The 24,681-nt window shown below is 39.2% G+C and overlaps 1 protein-coding gene across 4 annotated transcripts in view; it reads left to right on the top strand.

Moving 5' to 3' along the window:
* Nucleotides 1-14,909, top strand: part of HEATR5A (HEAT repeat containing 5A) — a 66,326-nt gene extending 51,417 nt beyond the window's left edge. For 3 of the 4 annotated variants that reach the window (XM_063398875.1, XM_063398878.1, XM_063398879.1), the window contains 9 exons: nucleotides 1,154-1,388; nucleotides 1,727-1,975; nucleotides 3,551-3,678; nucleotides 4,599-4,746; nucleotides 5,428-5,700; nucleotides 8,152-8,376; nucleotides 11,197-11,351; nucleotides 12,747-12,960; nucleotides 13,236-14,909. In XM_063398875.1, coding sequence (XP_063254945.1) covers nucleotides 1,154-1,388; nucleotides 1,727-1,975; nucleotides 3,551-3,678; nucleotides 4,599-4,746; nucleotides 5,428-5,700; nucleotides 8,152-8,376; nucleotides 11,197-11,351; nucleotides 12,747-12,960; nucleotides 13,236-13,537 — 1,929 coding nt within the window. In that variant the 3' untranslated portion in view covers nucleotides 13,538-14,909. The remainder of the gene's footprint in view (nucleotides 1-1,153; nucleotides 1,389-1,726; nucleotides 1,976-3,550; nucleotides 3,679-4,598; nucleotides 4,747-5,427; nucleotides 5,701-8,151; nucleotides 8,377-11,196; nucleotides 11,352-12,746; nucleotides 12,961-13,235) is intronic. The other variant, XM_063398877.1, reaches the window with a different exon arrangement.
* Nucleotides 14,910-24,681: the final 9,772 nt, after the last annotated feature.

The raw sequence follows: 24,681 nt of genomic DNA, 5'->3' as shown, positions 1-24,681 counted from the left end.
ATACATTGAGAGATTTAAATAGATTGATCTCTTTAATCTGTTCAGGAAAAGATAATGCACTGTGATCAATTTTAAATCATTACATGTAGCATATAACAACCTTTCACTGATCAGAAGCCAGGACAAAATTCAGACCAGATGTGAAGCTCGACTTTCAGAAGTGAAGATCTGTAGATTGTTCCAGCCTATAATTAAGATCATTAGAATTCTTCAAAGGCAGCTCTGTTGAGCTTCCTATAAGGTTTTGTGACCTGTAATTTACAAACATTTCGCTTAAGCCCTAGGCAGTTCCTTCTCCGTTAGAATCTTACCCATATCTTGTTTACAGAAATTGGAGGAATTCCCCCTGTTGCTGCAGGGAGGTGTGAGAAGAGGGCTTGGTGTGTGTTTAGTTGCAGGTCTAGGACAACCAATTACAACTAGCAAACATGAGAAAGATGCAGCAATCATAATTTCAAGAGACTAATATTTAACAAAGCTGACTTGAGAGTCATTGAATCTAAATGTGCCCTTTATAGTTGAGAAGAGCTTCCCTCCAGGGGCATTTTGGAGAGACTACAGAGAGCTGTTTGTCTGAAACATTCTCAATTCAATCATTTTGACAACCAGAGAGGTATCTAAGGAAATGAACTCTGAAATTAACCTGTAGATGGTAACACCCAAAGTTTGCAAAGTATGCAAGATTGTACTCTTCGTTCTTTAATGCTAACAGGAAGTAACACATAATTTTGAGAAGTCAGTTTCAAGTGCCATATAGCATTTCAGTTAAAAAAATGAAATTAGTTAACTTGTTTCTAAATCATTATTATAGGTATATTATTTGATAGTTCTTCAGTCTTGTAGCTATAACAGGGTTGGATGGTTGGAAGCAGAAACTGGACAAATAATATATTAATTTTTAAGAACAGGATACTTAATTGCAGATAGGAATTTTAGTAGTTTTCCCCTTTTTGGGGATTCTTGCATCATGATTAGCTGGGGAAAGGATTCAGAACGCTTAGAGAATAAGTGTTTGTTCACCTATGCTCACTGGACTTGAAGCAGAAATAGATTCCAGGAAATCTCATGCCTGTTCAACCGGCAGTCATGCTAGCGATTACAGTGGTTTTCCAAGTGTTAATATTTGTAACTCTCTATCCAAATATATTAACAGGTTTACATAGTTGCAGTTGAAAAACAGAAAAATCAAGGTGATACACACAAACACTGTTTCAAAATTGCAAACTCCTCCGAAGAAACCTACAGAGATGTAACATTTTCCGCCGGTGGTCTTCTGGACTTGGTACAGGCAGATCTTGGAACACTCAGCAAGCTCTGGCTTGCTGCACTTCAGGATTTTGCTCTCTTAACTTTGCCTCCAGAATATGCATCACAACTACCTGCTGAAGGTAAAAAGGCAAATGAGTTGTATTTTCATTTGTGTAGCATTTAAGCCTACTTATGGACCTCTGTAAAGATCAGGACTGCTTTTGAGAACAGAGGTTTCATGGATGTGGAGAGTGGTTTGGTATTCTTATTTGTTGTCTATCTTTATGGCTGAAAGAAGAAATAGGTAATCTGTTGCATTCTGTCCAAATAAATCTAAGAGAAGTGCCCTCATTGGCTTGAGTTTTAATACCAAACATTAAAAAAAAGTAATACATAGGACACAATCCCATTTTAAGAATGAGAAAATACAGTAGTTGAAAATAAATTACATTTTTTAAACTAATTTCTTTTCTTGTAGGTGGTACATTTTATACAGCAGAGACAATTGAAAATGCCAGACCTCATTACTACAATTCCTGGGCACTGATACTTTATGCTACAGCTTTATGGCTCACTAGCACAGGTTTCATTGTGGTTGATCCAGATGAAGGAGTTACAAATCTCTCCAGACCTGTTACCCCAACTACCATGTGTCAAGATTCTTCTACCAGGCCCTTGGTGAAATCTCCTGAGGATGTGAATACTGACAGATTTCATCTTATCTTGGGTTAGTGAGTGAGTGCATTGTCTGCCTAGGTGCTATATGTCAAAATGTAGATAAAACTCTTAGCAAATTAAATTTTAATTATTCAAATTTAAGTGCATCATTCAATATCACATCTTTCAGAAAAACATACTGTCAGAAGAATTTTAAGTCCTAGTGAGAAAATTGTAAGGCATTTTCCCAAATGTGATACAAAAACCACTAACAAGTCCTAAACAAATGCTTATTGCTCTGCTCATACACATGCAAGTTCAAGAGTGGATTTTACAGTGTTTGCACCAGTAGTTACAGAGTTATGGATTAATTTCACTTAAGTACAGTTTTACATCACACAATATTTTATAGGTTGGAAAGGACTTGTGGAGGTCCTTTTGTCCACTTCCTGCTCAAGCAGGGTCACATAAAGCCAGCTGCCCATGTCCAGACAGCTTTTGAATGTCTGTGTGGATGGAGACTCAACCCCTCTGGGCAGCCTGTGCCAGTGCTCAGTCACCCCCACAGTAAAGAAGGGTTTCCTTAAATTCATATAAAGCTCTGTTAAGCCTTCACTACTGCAGGAGCTAAGTAGGTAGTTGAATTCAGTCCCAGTTCTCTAAGTTTACACAGTTAGGCATTTCTGGTTATATTTTTTTCTTGGCGTCTCTTTTGTATCCTTATTTTGTAATCTCTTTCTGGAATGAGTTTGTTGCATGTCTTCTTTTGAATCCCAGTCTTTCTGCAGGGAGCCAGCTCCTTTTTGAACTCCATTGCGCCCTCAGTTAGAGGTGGGACTTCCGATACAAAAGCTGCTCATTTCCCCTGCTTCCTCTACTGCTTAGTGCATCAAATTTCATGTACTTAACTGTGGGCATCTGGCTTGTTTATTCTGCTTTTGAATAAAATAGCATTTTAATTTTTATTCCCTGCAGAGAAACTCAAAGAATTTACAACTGCTTTTCTGTTGCACAGCTGTTGTTTAGTGGACATTGATTGGTTTCCCAACATTTTGGAATTACAGCTGTACAACTGGGATGAGGATATGGATTGCAATTTATATGAAGGTTATCTTGAGAAGTCCTGAATGCTGAGAAAAAAAGATAGCTCTTATCTGCTCTAGGATTTACAAGCTTAGGCTTCATGCAATTTACTTACTACTGGTTATCTAGTTGTGTTAGTTGGCATTTTTAGCATTTTTTAATGGAAGATAAAGCCTCAGCCTTAGAGTATGTGAACTACTATTACTTTCAGCATTTTCTTCTGTTGCATAAATCAGAGTGATTAGGCAAATATTCTGCTATATACTCATTATGAATTGTCCTGTCTGCTCATTAGACCTTGTGTTTAATTCAGAAATTGCTGGGGTTTTATTTATGTTAGTAGCCAGTTATAATTTGTCTTACACTGTCTAGAAGGTGAAGTGTCTTGCATTATTTTGATGGAAATAGAGGTTTTGCCCCAAGGTATTTGCGATAGGAGATGAATTCACTTAAAATGTTATTTCTGTGGTTGCTCAACCTTCTGTGAGGTTACTTAGTAGTGGAAAAAAGTAGTACTTAAAATTTCAAGTACACATGGTGGTTTTTTTTCTGATGCTTACAGGAATTAGTGTGGAGTTCCTGTGCTCTCCTCGATCAGATGCAGCAATGGAGAACATTATTGCCTGTTTGCATGCCCTGCAGGCACTCTTCGATGTTCCGTGGCCAAGGTCTAAAATAGGTGGTGATCAGGTAATGAATGCATAATGACCAAATGCTCCCCAGAATTAAGGCATAGTTTTAGTCTGAATAGTACCTCTACAATCTCATATTTCCAGGAATCTTCAGCATATAAGTAGTAGGTAAATCATATGCTTTACCCAAATTCAAAGCTGTAGAGGGAGGAGATAAAAAAGAACACAACATGGAACCTGTAAGGTGAGGGGCGGAGAATTTGAGGACATTTCGTCAAAAGGAGTAATTAGATAGTAGGATGAGAGCAAAAGGTAAAGATAAAGACAAAAATCTGGAAAAGAGAGTTCTTTTGCTCTCTCTCTGTCAAGGCATAGTTGAATTAATTCTGTTCTAAAAATAGAAGTTGATAAAAGGAGACTGGACTAAAGTAGCAGTGATACTAAAAAAAAAAAACAAAACACCCACCAAAAAAAACAAACCCATACCACAACAATGATCCTAAAAGAAGTAGTAATCTGAAATTTCCTTTTTGTTTTCTTTAAATTAAGGTTTATATCATCCCATGTGCCATGCAATTGTCTGACCCAGTGAAAGTGATAAAGCCTGTGGACACAGCTAAGTTCTGCTGATTGTTGATGCTCTGTCCAAGGAAATGAATGTAGTGTAGGAGGGATACAGTGTAGTGTTCTCACCTTCAAGAGTTCAGAAGCCACAAGATAAAGATTACTTTGGCATTTTTAGTTGCCCTGGATCTTAAAAAACTGTGATAACTGTTTTGTTGGGAGAATTGATAGGGACTGCTGTTACTGGGAGCTAGGACCTGGATGGTGAGGAAAATGCCAGCTCCTATGACTGTGTCAATTACATTGTGTTCCTTAGCTCATTCAGATTAATACTGTTGGCTTTACCAAATATTAACAAGTTCCTAAAACTCCTGCATTACAATTGAATTATATTAGATGTTTTTCTTACTGTAGGAGTTGAGTGTAGAGCTGCTGAATGTTTTGCATCGACTGATACTGACCAGAGAGTCACCTGATATTCAGCTTGCTGCCCTTGAAGTGGTTCGCTTGATCCTTTTTGCAGCTCAGGAACACGTGAAGGAAAAGCGGAGAAGTGCAGAAGGTACAGTACTGTATGAAATATTTGAATACCTATTGTCAGGGTTAAAGCAATTCTTTCTTGGAAAACTGAATTCCAAGATGTGTATTTATTGAAGTGTTTCACAGTTGGATTCTAATTCTGGTTTACTTAAGACAGTCCAGGTTATTGAGGTAAGAAATTCAGGTGGTATGATAGATAGTAGGTGGTTTAGGTGTTGAACAATGGGCAGAAAGTGAGGAGAAAAACTGCAGAGACTGCAGCTGGGTGGCATCAGGGAGGGAGGAGTCCTAGTGAAAAGCTGGGGTCAGCTGCAGTTGAGCAATGGACAGGCTGGGCACACACAGCTGTTACAAGCCAGGTTCCAATAGTTACTGTGATTGTAACTTCTTAGCATTCATTTTGTAAAAGGAAAAAACTGGGAGAAGAATCAAAATGCTTGTATCAGGTGACATCATATTGGCTTGGTGCCTCAGGATCTGGTATGTCAAAGTCTGTTGCACACCCTTTTGCCTTTTGGCAATCACTGCATAGTTTGCTTATTCAGAAGGACGAGTGTTTGCTAGTAGAATTTTGAATACATACCCATGCACATATATATGTGTCAAGATTATAATTTGGTGCTGAAACAATCTTAAGAAGTAAACTTTTTGGAAACAAGTCCCAGCATGCAGATTTCTGCCATATTGTTTGTTTTTCTTTCAGTTGATGATGGTGCTGCAGAAAAGGAAACATTACCAGAATTTGGAGAAGGCAAAGACACAGGGGGACTGGTGCCTGGGAAATCATTAGTCTTTGCAACATTGGAGCTGTGTGTTTGTATTCTTGTCAGACAGCTTCCTCAGCTCAACCCTAAATTAACTTACAGCCCTGCAGTTCCACCTGGAAAACATCTGTTACTGTCAGAAGATGGAAGTAGACTAGTAGCAGCAGCATTAGTTATTCTCTCTGATGTTCCTTCAATCTGCTCTCCTGAAGGTATGCTGTTTCATCACAAGAAAAGATAAATGAAAGAATATTAGACCCTTCTCTCCCTTTCTTATTACCTCATTTTCTTAGCTAAGTCTGGCACCAAGTTTTGTTGATTTGCTTGTGAGAATTTCCTTTTATTTTTTTTTTAAATTTAATTATTATTGTCAAATTGCAAAACAAGTTACAATACTGAAGCAATTAAATGAGTAGTAGTTTCTCTTTGCCTTCCACCCAATAGCAGTGCAATTAATAGATTCATTTTGTACTGGGAAGTATACAACAGCTACTTGATTATATGCTACTTGAATTGTCTATTCTGGAATTTATAATGCAGGCAAATTAAATTCAAAAGGGAAAGGTTACCTTTCCATCATTTGAACACTAACAAACAGCTGCAAGGAATTACGGTTGAATTCTCAGATTAGTTGACTTTTACCCATGACTTATTTTGGATTCACTCCAAACTTTGGGATGGTTCCCCACCACCAAGCCTCAATATCATATTCATACATAGAATCTTTCAGTACTGTTACAGCCACACATACAAACCATTTCTGCCCTATTCCTCTGTTCCCACCTAAGTATTGTTGTTACACCTTATGCAAATTTTTGGCATTTACTACCCTTGAAAATTTCTTCTTTTTAAAAAAAATTTGTTCCCTGTTAAATGATTCTTCTATGGGGAAAGTGATACTCCCAATGGAATAGCTGGCAGCCCTTGCAATCCTTGTAAGGTGATGGTATATTTTCTCATTTCCACTGCAGCCCGTTATTTATCAGTTCAAAATGAAAGGAAATAAACATAGCATCACTGACATCTGAGGACAACTATCTGGTGTGAAAAATAATCTGTGATTTTTTTCTCACTGTAGTTGTTTTTGTCTTTAGCTGTCCATGTTGTTCCACAAACGAACAGCTTGCAGGAGCAGACCATAGGGAACGTTTACACTAGAGAAGTTAAGCATTTCCTTCAGGTGACTAAAAAGAGGAGCTTAAGCTTGCTTATACAGTCAGTTGAATAAGGAAGCAGCTCCAAAAGTCAGCTCATAATCAAAGAGATGAGAACTCTTCTGTTGCATAATTGCATCATTTTTTTCCACTTCAGTAGGCAACTGAGTTACCCTACCCTACCTACCAAGCCCCTTTAGTAGGACTGAAGGTACAGTCCTGTGACTGCCATGTCTCCTACTTCAGGCACCTGTCATGATATGTTTGCATAAAAAATTTTGCAAGTAAATGATGTTCATGACCTACATTTCCTACTGAATTTCAACAGTAAATTTTGAAATAGTTGGCTGTTCAAAAATAAATGTCTTCAGCTTCAGGAAATACTTACACATAAGTCAGACAGAGACCCTCATTATTCAACAGGTCTCTCATGAACATCAGTGTATTAAAATCTTAAAAACATAAGCATTTTGCTGTTTAGGGAATGAAATAAGCATATTAAGCCTCATGCTTAACTCGGTGCTTTGCTGAGTCATAACTTAGGACAGGAGGAACACGTAAGTATGCAGGTTTCTAGACTGCCTCTAATATATGCAGAATTTTGTATTACTGTTAGATTCCAAGACATAAAAATAAATGAAATTGCTATGCCACATTATTCCTGTGAATTGTAAAACATTTTTAGTGGTCTCTTATTATGACTGGTCAACTCTCAGATTCTCAGACATGGAAATCTCTTTAGTAGCCTATGGAACAATCTACTCTTCTCCTTAGGTCGTCTCTTTTCCTAGATATTTTAAGAGGCTTCTATTTAAATTCTAGGGGTTTTATACATATATTTATTCTGAAATCCTTATTACCCTTACTAAATTCTTGTCTTCAGTGATTTCCTGGAGCAATGGCATCCTTAGGTGCCATAGGCAGCCACACATCATATGGTAGAAGTATTTCCTCTTGCCAGTTTTGAAATTACCTACCCCTGTTAATTTCCTTCACTGTATTGTCTTCAAGTGCAAAATATACTTAAAATCTTATACTTTGTTTTCTACTCTTCTTTCTATAGAGTAGTATATACAAAGACTATACTATGTACCAATATATACATATTAGTGTATACTGTATCTACTACTATACTTTGTATACTTCCATGGCTTTTCTTCCATGAGAAGCACCTCCCCAGTGGTTCTGATCTTTCTTTCTTACTTTTCTCTGAATACGACATAATTCCACACTTCATGTAGTAAAATCACCAAGGAAAAGATATACACTGCTTATTTTAAAGGGGAAGAGGTTTAAGTTCACTTAAGCAGTCTGACTCCCTTTTTGCTATAGCAGGCCACATGATAGTTCAAATCTTCAAATTACCAGTGCCTCTATTCGTAGATATGTTTAAAAATGATAAATTATAAATAAAAAAGAGAATCCAAGAAAACTGCCTCAATTTTTTAAATGTAAAAGGTACTTGCATTTTTTTTCATTTCTGTGAAATTATTTTGCATTGCTTTACAGGAAGTGTTTCAGTTCTTCCTACTATTTTGTACCTAATTATTGGAGTACTTAAAGAAACTGCTGTGAAGTTGCACGATGGCCAGTTACCTCTGACAGTTGCTGCATCTCTACAAGCTCTTAAAGGACTCTTGTCTTCTCCAATGGCTCGAGCAGAGAAGAGCCAGAATGCTTGGACTGATCTTCTACGTAGTGCTTTGGTCACAGTGCTTGACTGTTGGGATCAAGGTAAGCAGAAATATTGGGTTTATGAGTTAAAAATCAGAAATGTTTGTGCGAAGCATTGTTTGGTTTTATTTAAATTCAATTCATGCACACCTAAAAAAAGACTTCTTTTTTCATCACAAGAGAATTAGCTGGTTACCAGGTAGTGTTGAAAGTATAGTGCAAACTTGTCTCTACAGTCCATATGAAAAGGCATCATCTATAAAAGTATAAATGTGGATGTCGTGATTTAAGCCCAGCTGGAAATTGGGCACCATGCAGCCACTCATGCAACCCCCACTCCCTCTTGCCCCACCGTAGTGGAGTGGGGAGAAGAATCAAAGGAAAACTTTTATGTTGAGATAATGTCATGGGTTGGCACTGGCCAGATGTTAATGCACCCATGAATATATGTTTTTTCTCTAGCAACTACTGTGGGATGTGATCAGGAACAGAGCAGGCTTAAATCTTGAAAACAAAAAAAACCACTAAAACTTTATTACATTACATAAGAACAGAGACAGAAAAACTCTTAAACACACACAGAGACAGAAATAAAAACTTCTCAGAACATCTCTTCTCCCAGTTTCCACCCCCCACCCATCACTCTTCACAGACCAAACCTTTGGGTTTTAGATCAAACAATCACCACTCAAAAAAACCCCAATCTTCAATTCAGCAAGGGAGAGAGGAGTCTCTCTCGCACCACAGACTGTTCTTCAGAAAACACGGGTCCACCCCTTATGTGTTTCCATGTCACCCGTGGCACCGCCCGGAGAAGTCTGCCAGGGTGACACTCTCTTTTTCCTGTGTCCAGTGCTCTCACTGCTGTCCATAGTCTAAGGCTGCATACAGGGCTCTTTTAAGGATGCTGCATGCCGAGCTCTCCCCTTTTCACCCAGGGGCTGGGGTTCCAGGAGCAGGTCTGCCCTGAGGGCAGAGGGCGCCACCTCACCCTCCTCCTCTCTCCTCTGCTCGCTCTAACTCTTCAAGTGACAGTCACTGTAGCAAAAGCAGGGGCAGCTGTATCCACCCAAAATGCAGTTTATGTTCAAAAGAGACTTAAGTTCAGTCCATGGCTGACATCATGCAAGAAAAGTCCAGCTCAGAAAACTACTCCTCTCATTCTTTGCCCATCGGGTTCCTTCCAATCGTGCTTTATCATCTCGGTCCTAGGCCGCTTCCCTCTCTCCTCCGAAACCACCAGTCATGAGAATCAATGTCTAAGAAAAGTTTCTTTCTGCCAAGCAAGGGTTAACAGTTTCTTCTCAGCAGGGTGCTGCAGGCTGAGGCACTCCCAGGCTCGGCAACCCCCACGTGGCTGGGCACCTTCTCCCGGAGTTTGGGGGGGAGGGGGGTGAGCACACACAGAAGGCACTTCCACAGTTTTCCACCCCTCCATCCTGGACGGGGCAGCTCAGTTCCAGTCCTGTCCACTCTCTTCTCCCCCCGGGGCCCAGCTTACTTTAGTTCCACCGCGTGGTTGTCCTGAGCCCGGCCATGTGGCTTCCCCCTCCCCCACTCAGCCCAGAGCTGAGCAGGGGAGAGGAGATGTTTCCACTGCTGAAACCGGAACCCAAAAGAGGCCGAACCCCCCAGACTCTTGCTTTTAACTCTTTGTGTCCTCAGAGGCGTGTCCAAACCTCCCAGTGACCAATCCAGGTGCCAGCAGAAAAGCTGATCACTGATTGGCCTGCCCACATCCCCCTGGAAAAATTCACCTCCCCCCGCAACCACGACAGATAAGAACAGCTTCATAACTGAAACAAAGTAAAATAAAGGAATAATGGTAAATGATAGTAATAATGGAAAGAAAAAGAGAAAAACAAGTGATGCGCTGTTGAGTTGCTTACCACCCTCTGGCCAATGCTAGATCCTCCTTCCTGAACCTGGATCATCTGCCCTTCCAGGTACTCCCCCAGTTTGTTTACAGGGTATGATGTTCTGTGGTGTGCAATATCCCTGTGGTCAGTTCGGGTCACCCATCCCAGCTGTGCTCCATCCCAGTTTCATTATCTTCCCACTGGCACAGCGTGAGACTAGGGAAAAGTCCTTGACTTAGGATAAACACACCTTAGCAGACACCAAAATATCAGTGTGTTATCAACCCCATTCTCATTCTGAATCCAAAACACAGCACTGCAACAGCTACTGAGAAGAAACTAGCTGTTCCCCAGCTGAAACCAGGACAGTGGGTTGGCAGGCTTATTCCTGTGTTGTGTAGTTCCATGGTATGAAGGCATAAACAGCAGCTATGGCTTCAGTTTACAGCTGAGCATAAAAGACAGCAGTACACGGAGTGCAGGTTCTCCACTAAGAGTTAGTGTCTGTAGTGCAGCAAAGGGTGTTAAAACAGTAAGTAGTGCACAAAAAGAACTTTTTGTCTTGAATCAGTTTACTGTGTGCTGCTGCTTCAACTTGCTGAGTTTGTAGTATTTTCATTGTTCCTTAATCCCTTACATTGTAATTTGTTGTTGCAACTTTTCTTTACAAAATTGTTTAAAACTTACAGCAAAAGAATATATATTCTAAATGCAAATTTTATGTTATTCACAAATAGATTGTGTTCTAATATGTCATACCAGCTCTTCAAAGATATTTATTGGACTTTATACAGAGAAACAATGGAATAGAAGTAGGGTATAATTTCAAATATGCATTCCCATTTGGGCCTTGGCTTTTATTGCAGTAAAAGTCCATCTCACTGTGTCAGAGGATGTTGTGTATTTGAAGGCAGGTTCCTAAAGAAGCACAGACATTGATATTTCTATTCCACCTCTTTGTACCGCTTAAAGTCATAGAATTTTAAATGCAAATCCAACAATTTTCTTCCTTTGTTGATAGTAGATGGCCTTCTCCAAGAACTCGATGAGGTCAGCCTTCTCACTGCTATTACAGTATTTGTTATGTCTACCAGCCCAGAAGTTACTACTGTGGAGTGCCTTCAGAAGCGTTGTATTGAGAAGTTTAAAGCAGCACTTGACTCCAAAGATCCTCTTGTAAGTACTGGTGAAGATACTAGAATGTCACTACCATACTGAACGAATAGTAGCTTATTTTAGTTGTGTTGCTAGTCCTGTGTGTTGATGGAAGTTAATTCTCTCCAGACTATACCTGCTGTATTTTAAAATACAGTCTGAAAAAGTGAGCAAGAACATGTCCAGTAGGGCATTTAATCATTGTTCTGTAATGCAATTCTGTATTCCTATTACTTTTTTTCAACTGAGTCAGACTCAGTGCTTTATACATTGCTAGGTACACAACACAGTTGTGTAGTGTTTCAGGCACTTGTTGAATTTTATTTGTTCATTTTATCTTCAACACACAGATACTGTCTTTTGCTCAGGAAATCCCTCATCTGTGAGTCTTTGGGAGCTGGAGCAAGTATGACTACAAAACTATTACTGTCCCATAGGCATCAGCTCCTGGCCTCTGCTGGATGCAGCTTACTGAACTAGATTCATGCCTTGTTCTGACCTAACATAAGTATTTTCATGTAATGGCGTTAGATTATAGTGTCACAGTTGATATATTACTGTCCTTCACCTAAAAAATATAATGTGTCAGGGAAAAAAGTATTTATACAAGTGGCTTTTTTAGGTGTTGAGACTACCTCACTTTCAAAGTTCAGCTCTGAAAATAGTATGCATTATATTTCATATTCATTAGAATTCACTGCAAGTTGCTTTTCTTACATCTCCTCTATATATATATTTGAAGTAATAAAAAATGAAACAAAGTTTCATTTACTTGAGAAATAACTGTGAGACAATACTTTTTTATATATCAGTACATTCTGAATATTGTCAACTTTGGTTTTCACTGTTAGGAAACTGAAAATGCCAAATATGACTGCAAGGAAATATTAGCCTGCATTTGCAAATTTCATCCAAGTATTTAGGCATCAGAGCCATTCAGAAATTATATAGGAACTTGGTAGTTTCAGTCCTATTGACTTCCAAGGAGATGCAAGCTACTGCAACATTTAAGGCATTTTAAATTGTGCCTACAGTTTGACAGGGATATTGATTCTATTTTAAGCACCACTTTTTTGGTATTACTGCACTTTTGCTAAGAAGAGAGTATTTTCAAAATAATACTAATCTTCAAACAGAAAATTGTTTTTTTTCCTTAACTCAAAAATGTTGGAAGATATAAGACTTGATGGAAGGAAACAATGCGTGATCTGGTTTCTGTTAATAATTGCTTACAAGTTATAATGCTTCTATGAAGTATTATACATGAGCAGCCTACAACCTGATGAATTTTCAAGTTGTGAGGCACATTTTTCCCCCTCCCAAAAATGTTATCTGGCAAGCTGCTAAATTTAGAACACCTAGAGATGTATTTTGAACTGTAACACTTGGTAACTGCAAATTTCATTTTCCCTTTAGGTACAGTGTAAGTGCTACCAGCTGCTGCACTCCATCTTTCAGCATCCAAGCAAAACTGTGTCATACCCTTATATCCATTCTTTAGCACCATCCATTGTGGGGAAACTGCAGGAAACAGAGAGGGCAAAACCTGAAAATGCTGCTGAACTTCAAGTCATTCAGGAGGGAATAAAGGTGGTTACAGCTCTGACAGCTGCTGCTGAGGAACAGCACCGTAAGTTACTTCCCTTTCTTGTACCCAAAGCGTTAAAGACGCTCAAAGTTGCCATAAATAACAAACTAAAACCAAAACGACCACTAGGAATTCAGTCCTGAACACTAATTGCCACAAAATTGCTCGCAGGAATGTTGGGTTTTTACCCTACAGTTCAGCTAACATTTGCAGCTTTACAGTTTGAATTAAATGTTAACTTAGAGAAACACTTCCAGTTAGAATTTGACACTATTTTTGAAAACTGTGCATTTAATTTCTGTTTTCCATGTTTATAGGTGCTCACTTGGTGACCTGCTTTCTTCCCATCCTCATTTCCTTTCTTTTGGATGAAAATGCACTGGTTTCTGCTACAATCTCAGCAAAAAGTCTCCATGAGTTTGCTTTGCAAACTCTGATGCAGATTGGTCCACAGTACTCCTCAGTTTTTAAAAAACTGATGGCCTCCTCTCCAACTATGAAAGCCAGGCTCGAGTCAGCTGTTAAAGGCAATCAAGAAAGCATCAAAGTGAAGACTACTAAACATGCAAAAAATCCTGGGAAAAGTTCGAGCATTCAGCTAAAGACCAATTTTCTTTAAAGCCCCATATTGTCATTTTATGCACTTTGATATCAACAGCAAAAAAGTCCCTTTTAATTTCTAATCACAAAGGATTGTCATGAGTTGATCTCATGCATTTCAGTTTGTGCTGAATTATTACAGAAAGTTTTTAAGAGAAAGCAAGTCTCTAGATAACTTTCTCTTAGTGTAAGACTTCTTAAATATCTCTAAACACGAAGAAGAAAACAGAGGTCATGAAATCTGTATTTTTTTATTATTTTGGACTAAAATATCAGAAATGCACATGCCTATATTAAAAAAATACAGTGAACTTTACCATAGATATATTTAGGAGTATCCCATACTTAGCCATTAAGTAAAGTTAACTGTCTTTTTAAATCAATATTTGTCAAAAATAAGTTACTGTAATTGGTTTTTGGATTTAACAGAGGCATAAATTTATTTACAGGTTGTAATCTATGCTAATTACTAATTTAACACACTGCATCATTCATTAAACAGATTAAATATCCTTCTAAGCCTTATAATAGTTTATTGTTGATCTCAGAAAATTCAATTCAATAAAGGTAATGTGGATAGCTTTAATCCTAATAACATCTTGAGCTGGCCAAGATGTAGCAAAGGCTGTGAAATTCAGCTCTGCAGTGCCTCTCTGGGGACTGTGCTTCTTTCCAGAGTGGGACTGTCATGCATGTGGAAGGATTGCCAGGCTCGGTGCCTTGCTGCTTGACACAGTCTCACTTTTCAGGATGTGTGCTTTGATAAATTTGGGGGAGCCAGGCAATATCTTACATGTCCTATCCAGGGCTGGACAGCAATTTTAACGTACTGTGCCTCAATTCAGACCTCTGCTCTATCTGGATGGATGTTCCCTGATCTTTGAGTGATCACTGAGATTTACACATAACTTAATTTCTGTATCTCTGCAGGGAGAGGTGGAAGGATTTGAAGTCACTTTGTCTTGTGTCTATAAATAGAGTGCAACAAACTTATAATAAGAAGTATGTAATTAACATTTTTAGCATATTTTAATATAGAAAATAACTGTCAAAACTGCAATGGCTGTAAAGTATTTTCTAAGTACAATGTGTTGACGTCTTTCTTAATACCAGTATTACCTAAACCAAACACTGTCAAACTGAGGATACTGTTTCCTTCTTGAATCTAATTGCTTTAAAGTAAGAAGAAAAAAATATTTACAGAGCTGAGAAACACACTGTGACTCAGGAAGAGTGTGATGTACTGTATTTTATTAGAAGTTTTGTATATAAATATAATTGTAAATTGTACAGAATTAACAATTTGACCAAAGTTCTAACAATACTTTTTTCTAATTTACATAAATAAAGCTAATTTTCTTCACTTAATATTTGTCTTGGTTATTTTAGTAGCAGAGGACCTCTAAGGATTTGTGTATCAGAAAAAAGTTGTTGTATGCTGCCTCAAGGAAACTAATAATAAATGTTTGGGTTGGATGCATCAAGGTCTGTGACTTGACATTGCAGGTCTTCCTCTGTTGTGAGTAATACAGTGAGTAAATAAGTAGGACTAGGCAGATTTTTTTATGTGTAAATCCCTGTTTTGTGCCAAATGCTGGAATGTGTGAACTGTGGGAAGGTGGTTGAGATGCTTTCCATCTTTCCCTGGAGAACCAGAAGTCCTGTGTTCCCCCTCTTCATTGAAGTTGAATGTGTAGTTGCTGGCTGTGTTAAAGGGACTTATGTTAGATCTGGCACTTACTCATCTTTATCTCATTAGTATTTTTCAATCACGTTGCTTTGCCCTTCCAAGTTTACTGGTGGGGTGTTTTGTTTTGTTTCCCAAGGCTGCTTCTGGAAAATCATAGATTCTTATAAAACTTAAAACTTTCAAATGAAACTCAAGTCATGTTTGCTATCAAAATGGCCAAATATATTCCTGAGGAGGTTAGTTGCTACAAAAGGTATTTGTGGCTACTTTTTGGGGTTTTTTTATGTATAGCAATGTACCAACATTTTTTTAATGTTGAGAAGACTATTGAAAACCTTCTTTGCTCAAAAACTTCGAAGAAGCATATTCCAATTGCAAGAGCACCAAGGAAAGCTGTTAAAAGCCAACAATTAAAGTTTTGTGCAGCTTAGTCCTAGATTTCTTAGAATGTCTTGTTGCAGTAGCTCACAACTGAGCCATTGAGAAGTGTCATAATTATGTGATTTGACATTTCTTATTCAAGTCTTGTGGCCACATGTGGAAAAGAACCATTTTCAACAGATCTGTGTACTGCAGAAGCAAAAATGATTCCAATAAAGAGAACTGCTGCTAAATCTTAATGTCAGTTGTAAATTAGGACAACTGTGTGAGCTTTATTTATTTGTCCAGATAATTAATTTATTCACATAGTAAAAAATAGCTGTGCCCTAAGTTCTACTTTCTCACATACACATAAAAAGAATCTTACAGATATTATCTTAAAAATATTTTGGCCTTTAAATGTCAGGTGTCTTTGATGCAGTCTTACAAGGAACTTGTATAAGTCTCTGTTTTCCTGAAGAAATCAGCAAGACCACAGAGCAGTTTTGGTTTTAGTTCCATTCATCCTTTTTAGGCTTTACTTGACATGCAAGCTCTCATGTTTAGCCCAGGAAAAAGAGCCAAACATATGTTTAGCCATAAACCAGAGCCCTGCTTTGAGCACTCCAGCTTCCTGTGTCCCTTGCCTTCTTTCTGATTGGTTTTTGTGCCATTTCTCTACAAGAACCAATACTTTTTTTCCAGTAAATTGTCTTTGCAGTGAAGCATGTGGCCTGCATGCATGTTTACTTTGTATGTTCCCACTGTTTGTACAAGAAGTTTAATGGGTTTGTGTGACGAAAGATCCTGTCTGTGTCTAACCTCAAGTGCATATATACACACATGAGTACATCATGGAATGTACTCTTTAAGTGCTATGCAAAAATTATTTGCAGACAACTTTCTGTTGACTGCAACAAACCAGAATTGGTCAAAACTGTGCAAAAGCATCACACAGCTGGGATGTGGTGGGTTCTAACTGGATACAAGCTTGTAGCACTGCAGCTGAAATAGCAGATTTTCTGTTAGTAGTGCGTAGCCTAGAGTAAGTCTGAGACCAGCCTGGTGTGTTCCAAGGTGCAGGAGTCACCTTCAGGCTGAGAGAAGCATCAGTCCAGTGAGGCACATATCACCATAAAACAGGATTATCAAATGCATAGGAAGCATAGCAGGTTTTTCTATTAATGAATGTCTGTTGCTAATTGGAATTTCCGAAGAGATTTTTCCCCTCAAGGCTGCCACAGCAGTATCAAAGTGAGTTGTTGCAATTGCAGGAGGGATGGAGGGATATAGGATCATTTGCTGGTTTATCAGAAGTAACAGTAATACTGCTTAATATGGGGAAACAGGTGGAAAATTCAGCAGCTTTTCGACATGGCTTTAATTTGAATAAAGCTGGATGTATCTGTGACAGTAACAACATACGAGAGGTCTCTGTGACAGTCTCCTCTAAAGCTTCATCCCTAATCTCAACACTAGGTATACATGTTCTGTTTTCAGGTTCCTGAAATGTAACTCTCTTATCAGTAGACAGTCAGAAACAGTTTACAAGGAAAACATGATGTTTCTTGGCCCGTACTGGTCTACTAAATAAACCCCTTGAGCTTCCTGCCAGTGCAAAACCTAGCCAATGATACTTCAAACTAGGCAAGAAAGCAAGGGGGAAAAACCTTAGGCAATTCACACTTTGTTTAGGAAGAACATAGAGCTGAGTCACTTCACTTTGTCTTGAAAGTAGCATTGCTTGGCCAGCCCTGGTGCTGTGGGTGTTCCTAGATACTGCTTTTTGCACATGAGAACCTCTAATCCTAAAAACTGGCTAATAAACTGGCTTTTCTGCAGCCAAGTGTTAGAAGTGCTCAGATTTGTCCATAGCACTCAAGTGGGGGCAACCCTGGAGCTGTTGCTGGAGATGACGTTTCACAGAGGACTCCCATTCCATTCGCAAGCAGTTCAAGCTGTTTAATGACAGTGGGCTATAGATTCAAGACATAAAAATTGAAAAGCATATTTGGCCACACAACATGCCCTACCTGCCTCTAACATATTAAAGTAATGAATACTGAAAGCTGATTATGCGAAATGAAATAAGCCAGCTGCACTGGCTACATGACATTATCTGCCCAAGGGAACCCTAAAGAAGTAAGTGCTATGCCACCAACTTGTCCAAAATGTGTGGTTCTTTGATTTTGATGTACAGTTGTGGATTTTTGAAGCTTTTTTGTTTCCTAAAATATTCTCTGGATTCTCTGGAGAATAAGTGGTTTATTCCATACAACAATGGAAGGGGAAGTTATATCTAAATATAGAAAAAGTAGGGCTGAAGATACTGTCTGAGAAACAGGTCAGTGAAAAAGCAGGCTTTTAAAACCTCCTGCAGTAACCTGTGGTACATTAACCCAAATTCACTCACTCTGCAGCCAAATACCTGTTTTGGTCTATGGTTCTGTGTCACTTCCATACTCCCATTTATCTGAAGTGCAAAACCTGATTCTAGAAGGAAGAACGTGGTATCAAATCCCCTCCCTCTGTGCTTGCCTCCAGCTGCTTAATGGTGGCACATGCAGGAGGAACAAGTTGTGAGGATGAGGAGCAGGCAGAGCAGAGCCTGCTGTCTGTGTGCATATTAGTGCCTGTGCCAGTTTGCCTACTTATTGCACAGAAAAACTTCATGTATATAAAGAGGTTTGCAGATGAAGAATGATCTCGTTCTAAAAGTTGCTGATAAGGAGCTAAATTTAGTAATGATGAAGATTGGTAAAATCTCGTTCTAAGCTACAGCCTTATAATTTGCCATTGTGTAGCCTAAAAAAATGCATGTTTTTTAACTAGTGTTAATATTCATGTATTAAAATTTATGTGAACTATCTCACTGCCAATACAGAATTACGGAGAATCCCTGTTGCCACTAGTGGAAATTTTTTCTTATTATAACCTTCTCTGGGGACGATTTTGTTTAGGGTATTTTTGTAAGCATCAGTTCTCTGTGTCCTTTTCCACGAAAAAGGAAGAAGGTTTTGTATGAGACATATTTTCTGTGGAAGTACGAAGTACAGGCCTCAGGGATTCTGGAAACAATTTTGATTTATCTCTAAAAATAGAAATATTATGCAATTTGAAAATACAACCTATCATTATGAAGGCAAATGCTCTTAACCTCATCTTCCCTCATGTAAAATTCATGTCAAACACCAAGAAAAATTGTCACAGATGTATGCATGTTTTATGGGAAACACAAGGATAACTGGTTCAAGCTGCTGCCACCAAATTAACCTGAAATTCAGTTAGGGGAATAAAATAATTTGCTTAGAAGAAAAATCAGGTACTTCTTCAAATGGATCTATTAAATAATCAAGGGTAGGATGAAGAAAGGAAATAGAAGAGGTAATACAAGAGAATGTATTTTCCCCTCCAACCTGAGGCACAAGGCAAGCTGGTATTCAGCTGCCAGGCCACATAGTAATGTGGCCAGGGGGAGGGTGGGAGGATAGATGGGTTTATTTATAGTCCATTCCTCCCAGTTCCCTTTTGAAACCAACAAATCTGGGTGTAATTTACTTTCATAGATTGAGAATTCTTAAGCTGGTTTTAGAAAGAGTCTCAAGAACAAGCAGTCCTGAGTTGGGGCCACAACCAGTTGGAGCATAGTTCAAGGCACCCTCTGAACCATAAAGTAAATATAGATACATGCAGACCCTTGGGGCTTAAAGCCTTGCAGTCTTCTATCCTGATTTTCCCACATAATTTCAGAAATGTGTCCCCATCTAGCTATAGGGAGGAAAGACAGTCAGTGGGTATGGTATGAACCACCAAAGTAGTTTTCTCTGTGTGAGGGCAGCTGCACCTGGGGAAGCTATGAGTGCATTTTTTCTGAGTTTCCTGCCTTTCCCGTAGGTTTCTGTAACCACCTTCCCCTCACACAGGCACGTGTGTGATGCCACTGGTCCATGCAGCTACCGCTGCTCAGAAACACTGAGCTGTGTGTGTTGCTCAGTCACTGATGGTGGCCTGATCTGTGCTGAGACTGTTGCTAGTCAAGTGCTACCAGACTTTGTGGATAAATGCAAGTGACACATGGAAATGAGCTGCTCTTCACATTGGTCTGGGCCATACTGTGAGCATGTCTCTCCCTGAGACCCTTCAGAGCAGCGTTTGCTGAAGCCTGTCAACACACCTGTATTTGTCCACACAATGTCCTGCTCATCTCTGCATTGCAACATTCAGAAACATCAACTGCAATGATTTAGGATAAGCAGCAGTCATTCCTGAAGACTTCTGGCAATTTTCCTGGCCAAGACAGAAGAGAAATGGCTGTTGAATGTACAGGCTATAGAGCAGAGAGACTACAGAAGCAGCTACTGCCTGTGGAAACCAGCTGTTCCAGGCTATGGTACATCTTAGCTGGATCAACTTTATATTTGGTGGTCAGGAATTGAAATTATATTCTCCACTGGCTCATTCTGAACTTTACCTAAAGGAATGGCTTTCAATGCCATAATTTTCTCCTTCAGAAGGTAACAAATATATTAACTGTCAGGGGTTCTCTCCTGACCCTCTAGGTTTGTGAAGCTGTACCTTGACTATACAGAATTCCCCCAAAACAATTGAATCTTTTTTACCTTTTTTTTTTTTTTTTCATGTATTTCTAGTAAATGCAAGGACTTAGGCAGCCATGCAAGTATTTGAAATCCAGTTCCTGTTCTTGCTAAAATCCCAGAACCAGAACTAATTGCAAGTTGCTGTTAGAGATCTTTTCTGGTTGTGTTTCTTATGTTCAGGTAGCCAACACCCAGCCATGACTTGCTGAGTGACCTCTGCTGGGTGTGGGTGCAAGAGGGCAACGTGCTCCAGTGAACCAGGAGAGATGGGGCAGCTCAGAGGAAAAAGCAGCAGGAAAGGAGCAAATACAAAGGCTGCTGAGGAAGCAACAACATTCTAGGGAGATTTTTCAAATCAAACAAGTGCTGAAGGATTAGGAGAGGACAGAAAGGAAGGAATGGGGAAGCAGAACAAGAGACATATGCCTGGGTAGTAAAAGAAGGAAGAGAAAATAATAATTAAATCAGTCACCTTGTTGGTTCATTGCTTCAAAACAGCCTGTGTGAAATATCATAACTTAATAGTTGACTGCAATTCTAAAAAATATTTTAAAAATTAAACTGCTCTGATTTGTAAAGTTCACACAATTTTCTGTTACAGGAGATTTTCTTGTTCTATTTTGTACTGCCTATTATTTAGGAGGACACTACCAACCACCCATGAAAATCAAAGCAAAACACTTAGTAGTAGCAGCACAGGATGAGACAAGTTAACAACATTACTATAAAAAGTAACACAGTTACTGGCATACTATACTGCGAGTCTCTACCTGTTACTAAAATACGCAAACCCGCCACAACAGGATCACATTCTATGCAGTCTCCAAGTAAACCAGGAGAACAGCCACTGCAATAAAGGAAACTTATCAGCAAGCACTGCTTGTTACACACACACAAAAGGAAAATTCTAAAGATTATGCAAAGTAGGAGGACAAGTTAGCAATGATGTAACTCGTCAGCTGCAAGAGCAGTCACACGCCCTGGCTGGCATCGCCTTTTCAGTCCTGGTTCCAGCACCTGCGCACACATGATGTGGATGTTTACATCTACAGACTTGGAAATTGCTTAGAAGGACTGAATTGAGTGGCCAAATTTTCACCTCTCTTTTTAGATTAGGATTTTGACCTGAAGTGGGTAGCCTTTGGAAATGAAGACCATTCCTTGGTGGGTGTTGCGAGGCCAGAGGAAAGGCAGAGTTGGGAAGTGTTGCTGTCAGTGTTGCTGGGGCGGGCAGATGGGACCAGTGTGTCCTTACTGGTTCCTGCTACTGGGATCCCAGGGAGCTGCCAGCTGCCTGTAATTGCTGGCAACAGCTCAGTCCCTTCAGGGCAGGGAAGAATAAATATCTTCAGCCTTTAATTATAGCTTGTTCTTACTTCCCAGTTAAGAAGAAACAGAAGCTGCTGATAACACAGTCTGCACAAGGCCTGAGATCTAGGCCTACATCTAGGCCCAAGATGGGAACTGATTTTTCAAGGCACAAATAAATGTGCTTGTTGTCCTTTTGGGGAGAGAGAGGCACTGGAAACAAATCATGGAGGTGAAACATTCTGTGAAGAGCAAATACTGCTGTGCCCTTGTTTGTGCCTCCCCATCCCAACCCCACAAAAAAGGGTCTAGTTCCTTGCTAAGTGCCAGCCTTACCGACCTTGGCAGACAGGCACTGAGGCCACATGGACCCCATCATGCAGACAGGATTCCTGCTGTACAGGTTATCTGCTTGAGAAGTCCCAATTGCAGCTGGTAGCAAATGCTGCCTAGAAATCAGAGCTTCTGAATTTCTTCACAGCTACAGCCAGGCCACAGAACTGGCACTGATAACAGAGTGGTTCCATGGCAGAATAATGTATGTGGAGTGGTCAAGGTTTTAAACTTTTCCCATTTAGAAATCCTTATTGATTATCCTGATTATCCCTGTCTTAGCTGAACTGTCAGTGTTGGCTCCTATTGTACTAACAACTAGGTCACCAGAACTGGTGAATAAAATCTCGGTAATTAACACTGTACCAAGGTAAACATTGTACCAAGTAAGACAGAATCCTGAAAATAAAATAATCCAAGGAAACCTCCAAAAATCTAATAAGAATTTGATATGATTTGTAAACTTGAGAAAATTGACTATTTATCACCACATGGTAAAATGTTTATATAACGTAAGTGTAGAGAAGCTTTTTTCCCTAGTTTGTTTCTGGTCTAAAATCACATTACTCCATTTCTTCAAAGTAGATTAGACTCAAAACCAGATGGGATACATTCATGAAAGGATGGTAATGAGATTAACTTTCTCTTTTTCATTTTGGTATCTGATAATTTTTTTGTTTTCAAGCTGGAGTTTGTAGAACTGTTTAAGTATTGAAACATACAAAAATGTGTTAGCCATTTTTTTGCCCATAGGTCCACCATTTATTGCTTTCTTCAGATATCTTCTGGTGTGATCTGAACTTTGTTGTAAGGCTGAGCTTAAGATTATCCTACAAAAGCATTCTGATCCCATGACTCTGAAAGCTGAAAGCAACACTTGAGTGCAATTTAAATAAAATCCAAATATTTTGATAGCCAAACCTTGATTTTAAATACTGGAATTTCCTGGAATTTCAAGTGATTTTGCACATAAAGCTTAGTCTGGAGTGAAAATGAGAGAAGGAGAGGAAAAAAGATTTGACAGATTGTCAAGAAAAATTTTGAATTTACTGCAGATTGGATTTAGACATGGCATCATTTCTGGGGAGGAAAAAAATTAGTACAGGAGGCTACTTTTCAGAAATACTGTATCAGTGGTATTGAACTAGTTTAGAGGGTTTTTGAGAAGTATTTGCACTGGCCTATCAGATAGACACAGCCTTGCTACTCCCATCACCAGGCCTGGATAAAGGGACCATGTGGACCCCCAAGGGGCTCCTGCTGGGACAGGAGGGAGAGCAGGAGCTTGTGGGTTGGGTGGCAGAGGACAGCTGTGCTTAGGAATGCCTGGCCCCTGCCAGGTGCAGGGGGACTGTGGGACACTGAGCTCCCTCCTAGCCACTCTACTTGACCTTAATAGAAGAAGTTCATGTGTAGGGTATGTCTGCCATCTGAGGGATGAGGTGGGAGAGGCCTGTTTGAAAGATGGAAAACCCAGTTGACCATTTTTCCCATGCAAGCTATAATTTTGGAAGTTTATTTAAGGCACTCTGGAGACCAAAATGTGTTTCCTTAAAAATCCTTTAACCTTCTGTGAAAACTGCGCCGAACAGAGAGTTGGTGTTAGTGGTATGGGAAAGGGGAGAGAGAATGGGAAGCTCTTTCTAAGGAATGCTGAGGCAGGTGTTGCTACAGTCCCAGAAATGCTCTACATCTGACATGAAAGGCCCCAAGGAACAGAATGTTTTATCAGTCAAGTTTGGTCTTAAATTGACTGTGCCAGATAGCTCAACCAATAGAGGCTACCTGAAAGGAAACCCAGCAGCATCACTGTGAAGTGATACTGAAACTATAGTTTCTATTTACATAATTTATACTAATAAATAATGAAATAATGAAATAATAGTGAAATCTAATATGTAAATCATCGGTCTTATTTATAACTATCTAAGGCCATCAGAAAGAGAATTCTTCTCTGATGCAACTGCATATTTCAGATCAGTAGTACAGGATAGATTAGTTTTGCATGATTTTTTATTCTGCTATTCTATGTTTTTATAAACCATGACTTGTACTGGCAGGACTGCCCTTTAATATTAATTATTAGGCTTGCTTTTAGTTCTCATCTGTGATTTGTGCTTACTCCTGACAGCATAAAGCATCACTGAGCTAAGCCAAGAAGTGTCAGCATACACCAGCACTGTGTTGGCTCCTGCCAGTGCAGAAAGCTGATTCATTTAGCTACAGAGTGGGGAGGGAAACAAGCCAGGAGTTAATGCAGAGCCAGCACCACCATATTAATGACATACTGACTAAGGGTGCCATTTTCTCTGTTTTTAAGCTAAATATGTAATGTACCTCATGGTACAATTCCAATGAGCTACCTTTTCATTAAAAACAATGAATGGAGATGTGTGGTAATGGTGGTGGTGTTTTCAAATCCTCCTATTTTGCAACACCCCTACTATGTCCCTGGTCAACTATGATTTGCAGAATACAGTTGATGATGACACAAACTCTCTGTACCTTTCAAATTCTGCTGCACAACTAAAGCAGCCATGTGGGGTGTCTAAAACTGCTGTGTCAGAGCACAACATCACCTTAGGTGCAGTTAAGTACAGGTTATTACTGGAAGGCAATAAGGAGTCAGATATTTAGCTTACAGGAGACACAAAAGGGTATCATCTTACAGCTGAGAATGATTTGATGGTTGCATCTTCTAAGTGTTTCAGGAGACACCAGGGTATCAGTATCTACCACAACTGTTTATCACGGTACAGAAGAGAAGCAGATAGGGCTACAGTCTTGAAGCCTTTATTACCTTTATCATTTTAAAGAGGATATTATATTGCTACAGCATAGTTCTACTAAAGTATACAGGAGGCACCAGACACT

Source organism: Prinia subflava, chromosome 5 (genome assembly GCF_021018805.1).
Source record: "Prinia subflava isolate CZ2003 ecotype Zambia chromosome 5, Cam_Psub_1.2, whole genome shotgun sequence".
NCBI lineage: Eukaryota > Metazoa > Chordata > Aves > Passeriformes > Cisticolidae > Prinia > Prinia subflava.
Note: the sequence above shows the minus strand (reverse complement) of the source record. Positions and strands in the feature narration are given on the sequence as shown.